This window comes from Dromaius novaehollandiae, chromosome 3 (assembly GCF_036370855.1).
Source record: "Dromaius novaehollandiae isolate bDroNov1 chromosome 3, bDroNov1.hap1, whole genome shotgun sequence".
Lineage (NCBI taxonomy): Eukaryota > Metazoa > Chordata > Aves > Casuariiformes > Dromaiidae > Dromaius > Dromaius novaehollandiae.
This window is the reverse complement of record NC_088100.1, coordinates 123,778,394-123,795,713: the sequence shown is the minus strand read 5'-3', so window position 1 is coordinate 123,795,713 and position 17,320 is coordinate 123,778,394. Positions and strand designations below refer to the sequence as shown.

At 39.5% G+C, this 17,320-nt stretch overlaps 2 protein-coding genes across 4 annotated transcripts in view; one reads left to right on the top strand and one right to left on the bottom strand.

The window, feature by feature from the left end:
- PUS10 (pseudouridine synthase 10) overlaps window positions 1-8,389 on the bottom strand; it is a 38,332-nt gene extending 29,943 nt beyond the window's left edge. For 2 of the 3 annotated variants that reach the window (XM_026094672.2, XM_026094674.2), the window contains exons 1-4: window positions 8,282-8,389; window positions 6,083-6,219; window positions 4,386-4,652; window positions 2,487-2,573 (exon numbers count right to left, since the gene is read on the bottom strand). In XM_026094672.2, coding sequence (XP_025950457.1) covers window positions 2,487-2,573; window positions 4,386-4,652; window positions 6,083-6,208 — 480 coding nt within the window. In that variant the 5' untranslated portion in view covers window positions 6,209-6,219; window positions 8,282-8,389. Of the gene's footprint in view, window positions 1-2,486; window positions 2,574-4,385; window positions 4,653-5,573; window positions 5,722-6,082; window positions 6,220-8,281 lie in introns of those variants that run through there. The other variant, XM_026094673.2, reaches the window with a different exon arrangement.
- An 85-nt stretch (window positions 8,390-8,474) lies between these two features.
- Window positions 8,475-15,162, top strand: PEX13 (peroxisomal biogenesis factor 13). The gene is made up of 4 exons (XM_026094689.2): window positions 8,475-8,621; window positions 10,628-11,325; window positions 11,762-11,887; window positions 12,400-15,162. The coding sequence occupies exons 1-4, from the start codon at window positions 8,548-8,550 to the stop codon at window positions 12,693-12,695; spliced, it is 1,194 nt and encodes a 397-aa protein (XP_025950474.1). The 5' UTR covers window positions 8,475-8,547; the 3' UTR covers window positions 12,696-15,162.
- The last annotated feature ends 2,158 nt before the right edge of the window (window positions 15,163-17,320 follow it).

The following is a 17,320-nucleotide window of genomic DNA, read 5'->3' as shown; positions in this document are numbered from 1 at the left end:
TAAATGTTATGTCTCACTCTTCTTCAGGCCCTGTCCTATGTTTTAGCCTTGGCGGGATGACAACTGTCATGATTAAATTAGTTGAGGGTAATATTAGAAGACAATTTCTGAATTTTTTAAAGGAAGTCAGAGAAAATTGGTGTGTCATACAAAAGGTCAATGGAAGGGAGGCTGTCTTTGGGGTGTCCTTTTATGATAAAATCACGTATGTTCTTGTACAGTGCAAAAGAATTAAAAGAAGAACTTAACAAAAGTTCATCTTTTCAACACAAAGCATCTTGGGATATGGCCTTATTGTATTACTTGCTGCTTTTCTTAACAGGAAACAGGAACTTTTTCTGCTAATGATTTTTAGAAGTGATAAATGGATAGATGGTAAATAAAAATCCACAATTTTGAAGAGGTTCTTTCTTGCCTCCCTCTATTTTCACACCTTCAATTAGAGCACAGCTACACAAACAGCTGCTTTAGCATTTGGCAAGACCGAGGGAGTAGAACAGAGGGATGGCAGGAATCGCCTAATGCAGCCCTGCGCTCAACTGAACTGAAACTCAGGACAGCAGACCTGGTTTTGGAGGTTTTTACTCAGTCACCCCACCCCACCTATTCATTCCTGGACCCAAACCAGAGCTTTTTATTCCCTTGGTTGTACCACACGCTGAAGTACTGTTTGCTTGCCTGAACATAATGGCAAGAAACCTTGAAGGGAGTGGATGTAAAGGTACTGTAAAGATAAAAGTGCTGATAAAAATAACAGGAACATCTCACCCGCTTTATCAAACTGATAATCTATTGCACTTAGAAAACAAAGTTATTATAAATGAACAGTTTTTATCAACTATCTTTGCCAGGTGAGTTTTCCCAGTTCACAGTTTCAGTGCATCAGGCACTAGACAACATGCAACAATTCAATCAGCAAGAGGAACTCTTTGAAGCAAACTATTATCTTTAGCCTCTATTTGCAGCCAAGACTGCCTCAAAAGCAGGCAGAAACACTTACTCTACTTGCTCAGACTAGTGTGAGAACATGACCAAGCTAGAACTGCAATGCAATAACACCCTCTACCGAGGCATTGTGGCAAAGACCCACTTCAGAGGGTGTGAAGAACAGTAGCACCAAGTTCTTTCCTCACCTCTCAAAGTAGACTGGAAACTGAAAAGTCCTGATCTATAGTACCCTGAAAATAATAAGGCTCTTCTTTTTTTAAACACCTAGGTTTGCACTTCAGAGGTTAACTATGGGCATAAAGTTTTGACCTCTGTCTAGAGAAGTTCTAAAGAGCATCATGGGCACACATGCACGCACCCACATATTCAGCTAGCCTGAAAGTGCTTTTTGACAAATCTCATTTTTTGGATGATTACAAAATCAAATGGAGTAAGAAGAGTTAATACAGCCAGAAAGCACAAAGCAATTTGTTCTGGTATCCTTTTGCTACACATAACAGCAGCTAAAGTGAACACACTAAGTATCCTTAATTTAGGATGGGAAGTTGAGAGTCTTACATTAAGCAGGCTGAGAGCAAAATACACATTAGCACAACGCGGTTACTGCACTGATATTTGCCCGAGATACCAGAGCACTGCTATTCAAGTCTAAAAGCGTAGTACGTTATTTAACAATCAAACTGTGCGGGCTGAGAACAGACCTCACCTCGGATTTATATATAAATCCAAGAAGACCTACACTTCATTCTGCCACATTCACTGAAGCTTCTATTACATCTTACCACAGGAGGCATCTATCTTGAAGATTTACATGCTGCTCTTTACAATAGCATTTCTGCATCACTTTGTATCAGAAAGCAGGTAAACATTGTAAAACACCTCACAAGTAAGCAAAACCTGTTGCTTTATTGATCATGCTATACTATGCTTAGTATATTTCAGTTTTCCAAAAAATTATCAGTTATATACCTGTCCATGTTACTGCTGTCTTCTATACTTAAATGACTGAAATGTAAACAATTTACGTCTGATTAAAATTGCCGTCAAAATTAGTACTTGTACAACTGCATTTACATTTTCAACAATGCCCAAGACAGGTGACTATTAAAAATACATATTTTTACATTATTTAAAATGCCACAGAGTTAAAGAGTTCATCTTCAAATTCCTTCATTTGCATTCTGCACTACCAATTATCATTTATTTCAGGAAAGGCACCAGCTGTGCAGTTCCTTCTCCAAGAAGATCCACAAAGCAGGGCTGGCATCTGTACCAAAGGGAGCAATACACCAAGGGTTCAAAGAAACTCCTTTCATTTTTTCAGATGTACTCCTGGACTAACTGAAATCTGAAGCGACTCAGACACTTTATTAATTAAAATAATACTCGCCAAAAAGGAAGGGGAAAACAGACTTCACTTTTAGCATGTGTTTTCTTTTAAAACAATAGCAATTAAAATCAAACCACCTCCAGCTTGCACATATCCAAGTAACTTTCTTTACTACGCATTTAAGTAACAATTATCTGTAAACACTTACCTCTCTAACAGACAGCTGTGGGGGTAGAGATACAGAAAATACAAAACTCGTAAACTGGTAGTCAGCAGACTTAACCTTTTGGCACAACTGCAAGAGAAGGATTTTAATATTAAACTACATTAATGAAACTGAGTTGATAGTCTAGAGTAATCACTGTAAATCCATATTAATACACTTTCAGATAGATGCCAAATAGGCAAAATAGAGTAATCTCTAACAACTTACTGAAACACAAGTTTTGTTTTAAAGAATATACTAATAAATGGTATCCTTATTGCTGCAGCATTATGAAACAATCTAATTCAGTATTTGAAGGCTAAAGTCAATTAATTGCACGCATAAATTTTGGTATAAGGCTTTATACCACAGTGATCAAATGCTAGAACAGTTGACTCAGCATGTTTTTCTTCAGAACACTGATACAATTCTACAACAATAAAAATGTGTAAGGTCCTGGGATAATGCAGGAACAAACAGGTATCCACAGTGTTAATTCCACTGCTCTTCAAAGTAACAGAATAGAATGCAATATTTTATCTTTCAGTTTACAACAGAATGCCTATGTTTTCTCAGGATTAGTATGCAATTACCACCCACATAAGCCAGAACATTGCCTAGATTTCTAATGTGCTTTGATAAAAAATCAAATTTGCCACTGGAAATAAAGCAAGAACCTACACACACCTGAAACATTTTAAAGTAGGCTACTAAGAGCTAATGGTTAGGTGTCTCACTGAAAATAAGCTTAAACACACACGGAGAAAATGCCCAAAACATCAGTGATTTTAGTGAATGCTAACAAAGACTGGTTCTGAGCGTTCAACATGAAATCAACATCTCAGATAAGGAAATTTCCTTATAAGAAAATCAGTTTTTGTGGGGCATTAACAAATGCTGTCAGATTTTCCATCGCGACTTACAAGTGTGAATCTGAAACAACAAGTCTTAAAAATGGGATCTATAAAAATATACATACTCTGCCAATGCAAACAAAAAAGAAACCTCTAAAACTTCTTCTAAACTGCAAAAAATTCACTGCAACAACAGAAACTATATAATATGCTTTATATTTAGTCTCATTTCTAGATATATTCATGCCATTAAACCAAATACTTTTAAATTTGGTTAACGCTTAACTTATTTGGTAAACACTTGAACACTTCAACTGCAGTGGGATTTTCCAGCTGATATTTCAGCTTGTTACATAAGCAATTATACTCCTCAGAGATGATGTCTGCAATAGTCATTATGCCCATATTCTCCTCTAACTCATACTTCCTCCAGCATCTGCAATCTGTTATGCCATTGAAATATTTTCTTCTTCTGTGGCTTTCTAAATATTAGTATATGGTAAAGACAGAGTTATACTACATTAAGAGCATGCAACTAAGCTGAACAGCACAGCATTTGATGCCTCCACATTATCCTATCACAGAGAAAAGTGAAGAGAGGTCATAATTTACAATGAGGTTTTAGTTGTACTTTAAGTAGCTGACCCTGTATTGTCTCCTAAATTCATATAACTAGCCATCTATTAGTCCTTTGCTATGGAAAACATGTTCCAAACAGTCATTCCATTGCACCTGCACTCCTCTTTTAAAATTATTTTTTAAGTTACATTAAGGCAGGCTTGCGTAAAATATGGTCACACAGACATAAATTTTATTTCCCAACTGCACAGGAGGTATGCAAACACCATGTCAGTTAGTAGTATGTAGTTGAATAGCGCCATCTACATTTCAAACATTCAAAATGAGTAAATGTTTCAGTTTGTTTTCCCGTATCTTGCTGGTGATTGTTTAATCGTATGGGGTTTTCATCACCAGACCTATACTGCAGGCTCCAACACACACCAACTCCAAGAAAAGCACACATATAGATCAAGAACTGATTATTTACCTTTTTAACAAAGTCCACCTCGCAGAACTCCTGAAGAATTCCCAAACACACATTGCAAACCTTCACAGCTGAGCTCTCCAAAGCAGTATTTTCTTCATTAACCAAAGCAATCTGCTTGAGCACTCCATTCTGGTTCAGATCAGCAGGCCCCTCTTCTGTGTTTTCAAGCCTGATTCTCTTACAGGGTGGATCAGCTACTTCAAAACAAACTGTATCCTCTTTTTCTGCATTATTTTTCAGAAGTTCTTTCAACTCCTTCATCAAATCCTAACATACGAGACAAATATTACTGCTGTTGATTTTTCTTCTTCAATGCTGTAACAAGTGCTTATAAATGCATTCTAAAAGGCAGTATTAAGCACTCCAGTTCAGCCTTGTGTAATTAAAAACTTGTAATTTATACCAAAAGACATCTACACAATTAAAAAAGCTCCAAGTTGTACTTCTGCCAAAACATTACCCAGAGAAACTGATTTTTACTGAATGGACTTCTTCATAACATCCAACAAGACTAGAAGCATTTTACATTCCTCACGTGCAGAAATGCATTTATCTTTGGCCCCATCTCTAACCACTGAAAACTAAATGAAAATTAAACGGTGTGCTGGTGAGGACATGGAAGAATTACCTGCACGTCTCTGAATTTTAGGAACTATGACAGAGTTAAAATGTAGTTCACAAAGATTTATTAAAGAAAGATTTATTAAAATGTCTTCAGTAACAAACATAGCAGTTACTGTGTTGTTACAACTCAGAGGGAAACTGGGTAGAGACACAAAACAATAAAAAATGGCATACGGAATGAACATGTCTCAAATGACTGACAGAAAATGGAAAAGGATAAGGAAGAAAGCTATGAAAGATGAATTCCGGAGTCTGAACTTGAATAACGGTAGAAATAATCAAGATAGACACCTTCAAATACAAGCATAGCAACAAGGGATATGCATTAGACCAGGTAAATGGAGATGTTTATTTGCACTAAACAATAAAAGAAGTCTCAGAGAAAAAACATAGAAGAGGAATAAATAGCCAAAAACAAGAGGAGGAACATCATAGCCAAGAATAAGGGCAAGAATGATGGTGCATACTTAGGAAAAAATGGGGGAATACTGAATTCCAGCAGTAAGGTTACTTAAAAAGGACACCCAGTAACACTCTTTGACAGATTAAAAATGGAAAACTTGCCCTTAACCTGTGCTCTGCAATTCTTAAGTTCCAGCACCCTAATTGGTTCTACTGCAAGAAGCAGGCACTATGAGGTTAAAAGTTGGGTGCACAGATGGATGGTTCCTCCTCTGCTTCAGCTGCACTGACCCAAAGCTCCTTAGCTACTTATTATGCTAAAGGGAAAAGAACAGAGAAAACAATCATAGCTGCTCTGGTTCCAAAGTGATAGAGCCATACTGTGAAGAAGCTAATATGCCCTGTTTTCTGGTGTTTTCAGGAAACACTTAGCGACTTTCACAGTCAGACTTAACATTTAACCCACAACAATTGTTACATTCTACCATTCCTGTAATTACTCAATAAAATTGCACTGTGTAAGCAGCAGTCATTTTTCATGACTCATTTTGCAGAGCATTATCCTCTCAGGCAAAGAGCCCAATAATACAATGTCCTTCTAATCCAAGGTAGCGCAAAGAACACTGCATTCATACATTCACATATGCTAATCAGGAATACAAAGAAGAAACCTTGTATGGACGTTTATACGGTGTCTGTGATCCCAGGCAGCAAAACCTGAAAATACATCGCGGGCAAGTACCAGTGTTCAATAACAGCTGAACAATAGGTCTGTCCTTTTCTGTTAGTGAAGACATGCTGGATAATTCTAAAATAAAAAAAAAAGTTTATTATAAACATAATTCAAAAAAAATGGACTCACTTAACTGAGCAGTACTTTGAGTCAATGGATTTTTTTTTCTTTTTGTTCTTTAGACACACATTTCTCTTAGACCAAAGGCACAACTGATTGGAAGGACCAACCCAAAAAGATCACTAACTCAGGGAAAAGCTTCTCTACTTCCTAAATAAACCAGAAGTCAGGAGTTCTGATGAAGGTATGCAGAGCGTCTGACCAGAGCTTTATCTTCAATAAAATGCATTACATGACATGATATGCTTTACTGAATGGAGAAGGAGAAAAAGGCAAAGACATATTGTTTAAGCCGTATGTAAAATGAAAATTCCTTCTAAAATCACAGCAAGAAAAGAATTAACGTGTTAAGAATCATGGAAAAAAATAGACGCCCTCTCTTTCTGTCACACAAAGCCTAAAAGGCAAAGGTTGCCTTTTCTATCCATTAGCTCCTTCAATTTTTTGAGATTTCTTATTCTTCATTTCAAACATTTGTAAATAACAAGGTTTTGAATCAACTGGACTACTGTTTTTGGGACAGGCTTCTGTTTTTCTTTATAAGATTAGGCTAGTTTCATTCCTTGACACTCTCTCTCCCAGTACTTTATAACGGACTACTTTATTTGGCTGAAACCTGATGATGAACTTAACTCCACGAGGTTAAGTTCTTTATTTTTTTGAAAAAATATGAAAAAAGAGACTATTAATAACCCCAGTGAGGTACTCACCCATACTGGGTATCTGTGAAACATGAGAGGGCATATAAGAATAACCAGACTTGTTCAGAGCAAGGGTTCAGTTAGTTTACTGTCTCCAACAGTAGGCATAAATAAATGCCACAGGAAGATTAAAAGCAGTATGTGCTGCACCTCTGTCAAGAGCTTTCTGTCTCCAATTATTTCTGGTCTGAGGGATCCCTTAACCTGGGGTGCTTTGCCTGTTAGTAACCCTTAACAGATCTTTCTTCCAACTCTTGTCCAGTCTGCTTGAAAGTTTCTGCCTCTGTAACATCCTTCGACAAGGAATTCCACAAGTTCATTACCTACTGAAGGAAGAACCATCTGATTTTCTTTCAGGCTTAGTTCCTCCGAGCAACATTTGATATCCCCTAGTTCTTGTATATCACAAGATGGTGAAGAGGCAGTGCATATACGCCTCCTCCATGCCAGTCACCACCTGTTAGACCTCTAACGTCCTATACTACTCTGGAGTTCCTTGCACAGTCATTTTAAGTGTCTCAATCCTTCTCAAAACCTTCAGGGCACAGGAAAGCCTAACTTAATTCCTGCATATGGATCCTTCAAGGTAGGCTGTAAAAATCAAGGACTACTAGAAATCTTCGAACTGGTCCTACTTTTTTTTTGTTATTGTTGTTAATACTTAGATATTTATTAACTTAATTGCACTTCATGAGATTTGAACCATATTGTCATGATGTTTCAGGCTACAAATATTTGAATACAGATATTAAAAACGGGGGAGGGGGGGAGGCACCGTCCATTAAGAAACCTTTCATTTCCAAGAACAGGTTACAGACTTAATCTACGTGATGAGGTGCTGAATGTCAAACTCGCAGCCCGGCAGAGGCAGAAAGCGCGTGTCAGGACGGGGTCGAGGCCATGCCCGGAACACACGCGCAGGCTCTTTATGCCACGCTTTTCTCAGCGCGTAACCAGCCCCCCTCCCGCCCCCAACATCCCGGATTTCACGCGTTTGCTGCCGCAGCTGAAACCCGGGCTTAAGAGCCACGAAGCCAAAGCGCCGGCGTGGCCGCCTCGCCCCGCATCCGCCCCTCGCAGCTCCCGGCGGGCAGCGCCACACGCCCGCCCCGCGCGCGCAGCTCCGCTCCGCTCCCCCCACACCACCCCCGCGCCGGACGCCTCGCGCGCGCCGACCGTTAGAACCGTTAGAGCCCCCCGCGCAGGGAGGGGGGCTAACGCGGCGCCGGCGGGGACAGGCGAGGGCGGCGGCGCGGGGGGGGAGGGGGATGGGGACGGCGCCGCCTCCGCCCCACGCTCCGCGCGGAAGCCTTCACCTCGGAGCCCCCCACGGCGCGACCCACGCGGGACCTCGCCCCCCGCGCCGCGCTGCTCCGGCGCAGCGAGCAGGGCTGCGGCGAGCCCGGGCAGGCCGAGGTAGCGGCGAGGCAGAGGGCATCGATCAGCGCTCGGCGTCCTCTGCCTTGCCGGAAGGCTGGCTGGTGGATGGCTCGGCGCTCGCGCGCGGCGCCTGCCGGTGCCGCGGGCGGGGGAACGCGACTCGGCCGGGCGGGGGCGGAGCGGGGCCCGCAGCCAGGCGGAGATGGCGTCGCAGCCGCCGCCGCCCAAGCCCTGGGAGAACCGGCGGCTGGCGGGCACCGTGGCGCCCGCCTTCCAGTGAGTGCGTGCGCCGGCCCGCGGGTCCCCCTTCTGTGCGCGCGGCCGGGCTGGGTGCTGCCCTCCGCCCCCCTCGGGCCAGGGCTGCCCGGCCTCGTCCGCTGCCCGGAGGCCGAAGGGGCTCAAAGGTCGCGGTCGGCCAGGCGGCGGCTCAGGGAGCGCGGAGCTCGGCGCTGCCGTCGGCTCGGGTGGCCTGGGCGTCGGGCTCCTCTCCTGGGGGTTGTTTGTCCCCCTTTTTGGGGGGATGGCGTGCACGACCGGGTGTGTGTGTGTGGTAAAGCGGTCCGCGTTGCCGGGAGTGAGGGTGCCTGCCCCCCAGGAGCGGCGGAGCGGTGCCTCGTCCTTCCCAGCGGCAGGAAAAGGGAGACACGTATTTCTGTCGCTACTGCGTTCACCCAGGAATCAGCATTTTCCAGAAAAATGCGGCGTGCTTACTGAGAAGAACACTATACAGAAAGCGCGTCTAAATTCCTTCCTTTCCATCAGAAACCAAGGGAGACTTGGCGGTTAGGGATGAGCCTTGTTTTTCACTTGGTGCTGGTGATTGCAAGCTGAGTGAGCTGAAACTGGGCAAAAGGTTAGCCCGAGACAAAACGTTCAACAGCTTCAGTTTAACAGAAATGTTTGTGCCTTTACTGCAAGCTGAAGATTACTGAACTGGAGATTGGATGTTAATTCTTCTTGGTGGGGTTATCTAGGTCACTTTAAATTGCTCCAAGCAGCTTTAAAGTGAGTTGTCCCATGCTGACTGTGGGGTTTTTGAGTGTGATTTAGTAAGTTACAGTAGCTTTCTTCTCTGTGGTGATAACTTCTTTTTGCTTCTGTTTTTAACTGTTAGGAGAGTTAAAAGCTATGATGGAAAAAGCAAATAACATAAAGACATAAACATTATTTGCTAATGAGCTTTCTTAAGAGGAAGTAATTCACTGCTTATCTATACACAATGCAGCAAGCATGCTTCACGTTGAAGGTAGTGCAGAAGGAAGCAGCTCTGTAGCGATTCCTGTTGTGATTCAAACTTGATCTTTCATTTCTCACTTTCTCTGTGAATTTCATACACTAAAAAAACAGAACGTCATGGGATGAAGCAGTAAATATGGGAGCTGACCAAAATGTTTGACTTTTAGGATGATTATACATTGATTAGTTTTTCATGAAACAGCAACAGTTGGAGAGCTGCTTCATACAATTCAAAGACCTATCATAGTACTTACAGAGCCTTACTACAAAAGGCCTAGATAAAATGATGTGGACGTATGGGTATACACAAGGCTAAAAATTCATTTAAAAGAAATCTGACTCATAATTTCTCTTTCTGCCAACTAGTAACAGTGATAGATTTGATCCCCAGGTGTGCTGTATAATGATAATTAGATAGTTTAGGGAAAGGGGGAAATCAGAGGACCCAAAGCCCTTGCATATGGTGTTTTATAATTGCTTGGATTCTCATTTAGGTCACACCATCCTTTTCTCTAAGTGTAGATTCAAAGGAGGTCTGGGTGTACAATGGGCTCATTATAGAGGAAAGCTGAGAACAAGTATTGGAAATAAATAAAAATAGATTTTATATTGCAGTATTCATAGATATTCTTGGTAGATCATAAGTGAGGCTTTTGTGCACAGAGAAATGTCTTAAGTGTTACAGCAACAGTTTTGAATCTAGATGCAGCATTTCATACTTTCTTCGTCATTACAATGAATAGCTTTAAAGTTTTTCCAGGGGTATATTTCAGATATGCTGCAGTTCTACCTGGATACTGAATGTCTCATGTTTGGTTGGTTGGTTGTTTTTCTTTTTTTTTTTTTTTTTTTTTTTTTAAGACCTGGATTTCCTGACCAAAACTTGTACTTCACACAAACATTGTGCAACATATTGTGTATTTGGCTATCAGGCTCCCCATCTTATCAAAATGCACTGTGTTATTATGCAGTTTGCCAAGAACTCTGGGAAAATGAAAATACAAATTTACTTTGAGTACTGATCTTGATTGTCTGGATTTGTTTAGGTCTGCTGACTTGGGCGACAACCTGCTGACTAGGCCTGGACAACCCACAGTTGCACGAATACCTCCACCTATTTTGCCAAGACCATCACAGCAAACAGGAAGCAGTAGTCTGAGCACTTTCAGGCCAGCGTATAGTAGTTCTTTTTCTCCAGGCTATGGCTCATATGGAACTTCTTTTTACGGAAGCTATAATCCTTACAGTTACGGATATGGTGGTTTGGGTTATAACCGCTTTCGTACAGATGATATTCCTCCCAGCAGGTTTGTTCAGCAGGCTGAAGAGAGCAGCAGAGGTGCATTTCAGTCCATTGAAAGTATTGTGCATGCATTTGCCTCGGTCAGCATGATGATGGATGCTACCTTTTCAGCTGTGTACAACAGTTTCAGAGCTGTGCTGGATGTAGCCAATCACTTCTCCCGCCTCAAAGTACACTTCACAAAGGTGTTTTCAGCTCTTGCTATAGTGAGAACTATAAGATATCTCTATCAGCGTCTACAGCGATTACTAGGTCTACGGAAGAGCTCTGAGAATGAGGATTTGTGGGCTGAGAGTGAGGGGACGGTGGCTCGTGCTGGTGTTGAAGACAAGGCAGCCAGCTCTGCAAAATCCTGGCCTATTTTCTTGTTCTTTGCTGTTATACTGGGAGGTCCCTATCTGATTTGGAAACTGCTTTCTACATACAGTGACGAAGAAACAGGTAAAAATGATCTGCAGCACAAGAGTAGAGAGTATGGAAAACATTGTTTAGTTTATTATCACATGAATAGCTATTAGTCTTATATTACAGTAATAAAATTTAATAGATACTGGGGCACAATGCTGAGTTTTAGGCACATGATACAAGTAGCAGCCTATTTAAATAGCCTAATGTTGAGTTATGATGCAGTTTCACAGAATGCTTTCTGTGATTCCAAAATAGTGGTTCTCCTGTTTCTTTTCTATTAGATTGGCAATTGCACAAATATGCGCTGATGGGACTGAGAATTGTATTGTCAAAAAAAAAAAAAAAGCTATTGGTTGGATTGACTCATCAATTCTTGATTCTTGCTTTGTTTGTTACTCCTTTCAGTTGTCTATCAGAGAAGTTAAGGTGTGTGTGTGTTTTGTTTTTTTTTTTTTTTTTTGTGAAACAGTATCTAGTAACTGGGCAAGTGGAGAAGATGATCATGTAGTTGGAAGAGCAGAATATGACTTCAGTGCTCTTTCAGAAGAAGAAATTTCTTTCCGTGCTGGTGATATGCTAAAATTAGCACCCAAAGGTAAACTTTTAATTTTGTATTTATTTTCTAATTGTATGTGCAGTCAGTCATATTGCTAAGGTCAGAAAATGAAAAAACCACACATAATTTGACTCAACTCCTCCCCAGTGACTTCTTTACTAGTTATTACATGTGTTGTAATAAAACTTGTTGAGTAGTTCTGTTCAATTTCCCTAAAATATAAATGGCTTAATAATTTATCCAGAGTGTGCTCTGTGGTTACCCTTGCAGTTACCTCCTCATCACACCCGCTGCACAACTTAAAATCTTTAGGGACTTGTAATGTTGTGGTGTCATCAATATCAGAAAAATTTGCACTTCATAGTACTCCTCAGAACACCTCATCAGTGCGGATCCTCTTATGAAATAATTTGGACTGGCCTTTTACTATAAAGTTATTTTGTGTGTGTGACGATTTGGTGTGTCATCTACCCCCTGATGTATGTGTGCTTCAACTGCAGTGTATTTTGCATCATTTTTGTAATGTAATGCATTTGCATTTTCTTCTTCAGAACAACAACCCAAAATCCGTGGTTGGCTTTTGGCTAGTTATGATGGTCAAACAACAGGACTTGTGCCAGCTAATTACATCAAAATACTGGGAAAAAGAAGAGGTAGGAAAACAGTGGACCTGGAAAGGATTGCGGGGCAACAGTCAGTCTTTACCAACACATCTGTTAAAGGACCTACTGCTGCTGTGACTTTAGAGGAGCAGGAAGCTGCTTTTGATTCTGTTTTTGCTGGAACTAATAAAGTTCCTGTTGCATCTGATTCCACTGCGATCAGTGGAGAGAAACAGGAACTCTAATGCACTTTGATCAGCTCAGTAACTGAACAATGTTTTATTGATAAAACTTTGGGTATGTTGAAAATCTGTATGGTAGTGGAACACTGATGGGTCTGTACCAGTTACTGCTGCTACTGACTGGTAAAGGGATGGAGAAATGATTTGCTCAAATTCAGAATATTTATTTTTGATTCACCTAAGGCTGTACATTAGTGACTCTACCCAATCACCTGGCAGCAATTATAAGACCTTGAGCCAAGGAGTGCTGAGGCATTTGTAATAAAGCAAATAAAAAAAGAAAGATTGGCAGCCTGTTCTTAAGTGGACAGACTGTTAATGAAATCCGGAGATTGATGTCCAGTCTTCATCAGAATGTCAGCCTCTCTAAAAGATAAGCAAAGGTAAAACAGATTTTTGTAAGAAGTCCTCCAGAACTGAAGGTTGAGGACCCTAAAATACTAATTGTACAATGTTTTCTCTCAGAAAGAGGAAGAAATTTTGAGAGATTTAGGTGACACAATCAAATCATTAAAAGCTCTGAGTTGCTTGCTTTGGTAAGAAGTAGAGCTTCTGTTATAAAGACCTTAGTTCTTTTTTATAAAAAAGTGACTCTTTTCTTGTGAGAAAGAGAAGGCCGGGAGAAGAGTACAAATTACAGAAGAAAAGCAGGGAAGCTTCAACAGTAAGTCTAACCATCTTCTTTTCTTTATTAAAAGAGCATTAGAATAAAGTGCATCCTCTAGTCAAGCATTTTTCAGGGCACTTATTAATTGTTACTCCCTTTTGTGACCAGTAAACTAACTGCATCATTCTAGCCATGCATTATAGCCTGTTAGTTAACAGCCCACCGATAGCCTATCAACTACCATCTGCATGTCATTTTTCTTCTATTCTGTTTTCTTCCTGAATGTCAAAAGATCTAAGCTGCATTTTAGTGCAGCAGGAATGCATTGGAATGGTGGGGTTTAATGCCATTGAGGGGCAAAGAAATAAAGTTTCTGGTTTAATTGTCTCAGTTAGCTAAGTTCTTGGAGTTAACTCCTTATGCTGCCTTTCAGGTGGTAAATTTTGTATCTGCCTATAAAATTTGACAGCTCTGGTGTATCAAAAGCCATAAAAGCATCAAGACTGTTCAAAGTATTTAGTGTTTTCTTCATATTGATATTTGAGAGTTCTGTATCGGAATACTGTTTTTAGTGAAGCAAAAATAATTAAAACTTTTTCCTTATAGAATGTGTATAACATGTTGAGCTTCTGAGGGTTAAAGCAATGGATAAAATAACTAAAGCTTGTCTTAGTCATTAAAAACATCTTTTCTTTCTTATTTTAAAGGTACACAAAAGTATTAGTAGAAGTAGCAGATATGGATTTGTGTAATTGATCTAGTAGTTTCAACTTGACTGTTTCTACAGAGATCTTTAACACCCATTATGTATTAGCAAAGCTTTCAGTATTTCTACTTTAATTGCATTTGCCAGCCTTGAGTTCTTAGAATTCTATTCACCACAACAAAACTCTGACAAGAAAAAGATTAAGAAAAAAACCTAATTTTATTGAAGTAGAGTGGCTGTAAAGATGTATATTATGTTGGAGCCTTGCATTGTAAAGTAACCTCTGAATTCCTGTTGTTGTTCATAATTAGAGCCAAGAATTTAAGTGGCTGTGCTCAGGTCTTGGAAGATAGTGCAGAGAATCATTCTTACTTGATTGTTAGATCCTCAAATGCAGATCAAAAGGGAAGAGTAGTTTGAAGGACAAATGAGAAACTTAGAACTAGGCTTAAAACAGAACAAGTTCCTGTGACATTTCTGCATGCACCAAGGCATTGAAGAAAATTATCTACATTTGGAAATTACTTCTGTTGTTGAAATAAAAAGCAAACAAACTTGAAATATAAAATACATAGGAAAAAAACGGGTTTTTTGGTATCAAATGTACAGTTTCTGCTTATGATGTGTATTCATGGAGGGAATCAGTTTACTGTTATGAGACTTAACTAATGGAGTACCAACCTCTCTTGTATCAGTGAAAGATTTCAATTAGAGGAAGGGTCTTTTTTAAAAATAAAACAAAACATAAAATCCAGACTTTCTGTAGAGTATCTATTGAAGTAGACATTTTTTTTCCTGCTCAAAACAAGTTGGGAAGACATTTCCTTGATGTTTGTTAAAATCTTCAGATTTTGCTAACTTTTAGAAAGAAGAGGTTTAATTTTCACTTTTGAGGTCATATTATTTTGAAAACTTCTCTTGGTAGAAAAATAGGTTATTAATAATTTAACTGGCTTGCCTTTATAGTACCTTGATTTAGTCTATCAGTTGCTAACTGGCATAACTATACCTGCTGAATCTTGGGAAGAATTTTGATCCTTTCACTGTTGTGATTACTTTAATGGAAAAAGAAGGCTCTGAGGAAAGAGGTTATTTATTCAATTCACAATTAATTGTATTGATTGCATAAGGATATTAAAGTAAAATACTGTGTTTTAGCACTCCTTTCTTTTTTATGTATAATCAGGAAAAAGTGCGAGTCCTGTAATTTCATCGTCTACGTTTCTGCCTGTATGTCAGGCTACAGAAAAACCATGAATACTGGTTGAAAATGGGCAGCTGGTTGACAGGCTGCTCAAGATTTGCACAACTGCAGAAAGGTGAGAAGACTAAAAGGAGCAGGTGTGGCTCAAACAGGGGAATGTGCAAGAGGAGATCAGAAAAGAGATGCAGTTGAAATATTGCTAAACTTGTGCAGTAGGCAATTGACTTTTTTTTTTTTTTTTTTTTTTTAAAAAGATCTCTACTTTGAAAAAGTTAACTTTGTGTTGCTCTTGGGAGCTATTTATATATCAGTAACAGACCTAGAAGTCTTTGCTAGGATACTTGGTTATCTGAGCTTTCAGTTTAGTCTTACTTTTTTAATCTTACTGATAGTGTTTAGTATCCCAACCATTTTATGCTTGAATACTGTCTGAACAGTATGACAGATCCCAGTTTTGATTGATTCTCTGGGTGTTAGCAGTACATTAATGTGTACACATTCAAAAGCTTCCCTCAGGTTTCTGAGTAGTAAGTTGAAAAATATTCCTATTGTCTAGTAGAACTAAATAAATTTGTCCGCTTCTTCAGCACAGGTTCAAAAACTCTTCTTTTTGTGGAACTGGACTACATCTGAGCTAGTAAGATTGTTCTGACGTATTTAGTGATCTCAGTGAAACTTGCTAGTCAGGCAAATACAGAGAAAATAGTGTCCTATAAATCTGTTTGCAGTGAAGCTTTCTGGAAGAGATATAAACTCAGAAACCAAGACAATGATTTTCTTGAAGCACTCTAGACATTGTAGAAATACTCTTCAGTCAGTAAGAGTAGTGGAACTGCAGATATTTTACAAAGAATAGATAATATAAAAGCATTCTTTTATAAATAGCTTTTATTTTATTTTTATCCGTGGCCATGTGTTGGGATTTGCCCACATTCTTGGCCTGTGATGGGAGGTAGTGACTGCATGTGTCCACAGGTGGTGGTACACTTTTTCCCCTTACATCCTGGGCCTGGTTCTGCACAATGATTTGAAGCAGGCTTGGGATGACATTGCTGATCACTTCAATTCTGTGGGCGTTCCAAATACTGCCTTTAAAGGCCTGGATAATCTCTCCTTGAAACAAATGTATTTGCATAACTGGTTTAACAAGTGAGATAGGCATAATGTGATGTCAATGCAATGCAGCCATGGATCTTTCACACATAGTGATTTTTAATGCTACTTTGAGATACTAAGCTTCCCTGAATTCCGCAAAAGTCAACAAAACCTCAAGGACTTGAAAAAATGACACGGTTTATTTATGCTATCAGAGGTGATGTTTACAATTTCTTGTTTTAGAAATGAAAGTGTTTTAAATGTGAAGAGCTAATTCTACTAACATATTAGCAGTAACTGAACATGGTTTCTAGAGTATCAAATGAGTAAAACTTGACAGTTTTCTTCAGTATTGACAAGGATACTTTTTTCCTTTTAAAAGAAGAACTGAACTTCTGCCTTACAGCATCAGGTAATTCAAAAACTTGTGTTTTTAGCCATCAATCTTGCACTGATAATGTATGATATAATATACCACCTTCTCAGAGGTAACATATTCTGTGGATTGCGGTGGGACAGTACAGAATCATGAGCATTTTCTATTTTAACTGAAATCCAAAGGAAGTTTTCATACTGACTTTAAAAAATTCAAAGTTTATATACTTGTATATACTGATGCAACCTTTTTTCTGAGCTTGTCTATGCCTTTTTGCATTCTGTCCCCTCAGCATATTACTCTAGGGTTTTTTGTTTGTTTTTAAGGAAACAGTTAATATCTGAGTGACCATGAGTATCTCAATGACTCATGCCAAAATACCAAGGAGGAGTGGAAATTACATAGTGTGATAGAATGGGTTTTAGCCAGAAGGAAAAAGAACAAAGGAATGGGAGAGGAGGAAAAAAAAGGAGAGATTATATGTTATATATAGGAAGAGTAAATCTGGGCTGATCTTTAGCAGGCATGGATGGTTTCCCCAGTGAAGTGATTTTTAAGACCTTCAGCAAGATTGATGCAGTAGCAAATATACTGAATAAACAAACCTACAGTGAACAAAATAACAGGACTGGAAGGGTCT